At 47.5% G+C, this 2076-nt stretch overlaps 1 protein-coding gene across 1 annotated transcript; it reads left to right on the top strand.

Moving 5' to 3' along the window:
- Positions 1-327: 327 nt before the first annotated feature.
- On the top strand, positions 328-972 carry LOC136519989 (uncharacterized). The gene has a single exon (XM_066513390.1). The coding sequence runs from the start codon at positions 437-439 to the stop codon at positions 737-739; it is 303 nt and encodes a 100-aa protein (XP_066369487.1). The 5' UTR covers positions 328-436; the 3' UTR covers positions 740-972.
- The last annotated feature ends 1104 nt before the right edge of the window (positions 973-2076 follow it).

The following is a 2076-nucleotide window of genomic DNA, read 5'->3' as shown; positions in this document are numbered from 1 at the left end:
CCAGATTCCAGAGAGCCAGTCTCGTGCAAAAGGAAATGGGAACCTACATGCAACTTGGCTTAAACTAGGTCAGCACTCCGCTGTCCTCGATCTCAAAAAGTCGTTTCAATTTTTTCTGAGCTCACCATCGTCTATCGTGTGGCAGTGCGGCACAGAGGGACCTCCACTCCACCTCCACCACTGTATTGCTATGCTATTGCATGCAGCAATAACTAACCACCAGCTCCTGATCAAGGCATGCAACGGACAAACTGCACCAGCCTATAAATTCTCCATCGGTATCGTGTAACTACCACAACAAAGCAATCGAATCGAAGCTAGCTGCCACACACAACGCAAAGCTAGATAGCTATACTCCTACATTCTAGGATTCCACGAGGACGACGACGACCACGCACGTACGTACACCAAGCCGAACGAAGCACAAGCTGCTGCCATGGCGTCCACCAACTCGAATACGCTGATGAAGGTGCTGCTCTGCGCCGTGCTCCTCCTGTCCACGACCGTCGTCGCTGCCCGCAGCCACTGCGAGCCTGACTGTCGCCGCCGCGCTGCTGTGGTGATCACCGGGCGGAAAATGCTGGCCGGCGCCGCCGCGAGTTTGGCAGCGGATGCGGTGACGACGACAGCGGCTGCTGCCGTGAGCGTGCCGCGGCTCACTCGCCCCGCGGCCGCCGCCGCGGCCTACTTCGAGTCGAAGAGGGCGAGCCCCAGCGGGCCCGATCCTCAGCACCATTAACCACCATTTTAACCCTCGCTCTTGCGCCTTTTATTTGTTGCTGTGCGGCCGGATGACGTATGGATCGGAACTATGGGTGACGAGGATCTGCAACAGAGTCAGAGTTACGTTCGTAGTAATAATCATATATAGTCACAGAGTGTTGTCTGTTGTAGTGTTGTGTTCTTCTTTCAAAAACAGAAGTGTCGTACTGTCAACGAAGATTGACTGTTGCTGTCTAGTGGCGACGCCGTGTGGAGAAAATAAATGTTGTCCATGGTTGAGATCCAACAATGCGGGCACAAATTTTAGCTAATCGACTAATTTTCTCTTAAACGCATATGGTGGCTAGAGCACAAATGGATGAATCTCGTCAATTCAACTATAGCTTTGGCAAGCTCTAACACACTCTGAATGGCTAGGTATAGAGGTATATATGGCCCAAACCAACCCAAATAGCCATTGGACCCTTGGGTAGCATTTGAAGTTAGTATATGATAGCTGTGATCACAGCTGAGAAATCTGGTGCCCCTACCACGTCGACTAGCCATTGTTGACCTGCTGACCTTGGAGGCCTATTTATCCGATGGTTTCTCCTGTGCCCGTCCCACAGGACAATTCGGGTGCACTGTCTAGAGGACTAGGACCTCTCTACACTGCATCGTTAATCTCCTGTGCATTAATCTTTGGTGCCACACTAGAGAGCGTTGGTTCTCTCTTCTTCCCCACTACTCATGTGCAATACCTTTGTACTTAATCTCTGGTGCCAACACCAGAAGTACACAAATGCACTACTTCTAACTCTACCTTGGACTGGGTCCACTTCATTTCTCTAGTGCCTTCACCAGAGGGCTCCGATGCACACCGAAAAGATCTGGTGCACCTTTATGATGCTCGACTGAGTGCATTTCTTCATGTCCATTTGTTCGAGCTTCACTTGTATGATGTCTTGAGCTTCATGGTTTGTCTTCAACGCCCCACTATGATCTTCCTTTGAGCTATTGGTTGTTTGATCTCCACCTTAGCCTAGCTCAAGTCCATCTCTTGCATTCATAAGACTAAGTATCTTTTATACTAGCAAACATTGTTAGTCTAGGGTCCACTACTCTGTCCCAAAAAGAAAGTAGCATAGGTTTTGGGTAGGTCAGACTTTCTTAAGTTTGACTAGGGTTTGTACAAAATATTAGCAATATTTATGTCTTCAAATAAGTTTATTATGAAAAAACATTAAATGATTAATCTAACAATACTTATTATGCACCATAAATATTAATAGTCTCTTATATATATTTGGTCTGAATTAAAAATATTTGACTTCTTGAGAAGTGAGAATGACTCTTTGCGGGACAGATATGGAG

This window comes from Miscanthus floridulus, chromosome 18 (assembly GCF_019320115.1).
Source record: "Miscanthus floridulus cultivar M001 chromosome 18, ASM1932011v1, whole genome shotgun sequence".
Lineage (NCBI taxonomy): Eukaryota > Viridiplantae > Streptophyta > Magnoliopsida > Poales > Poaceae > Miscanthus > Miscanthus floridulus.
This window is presented reverse-complemented; position numbering and strand designations above follow the sequence as displayed.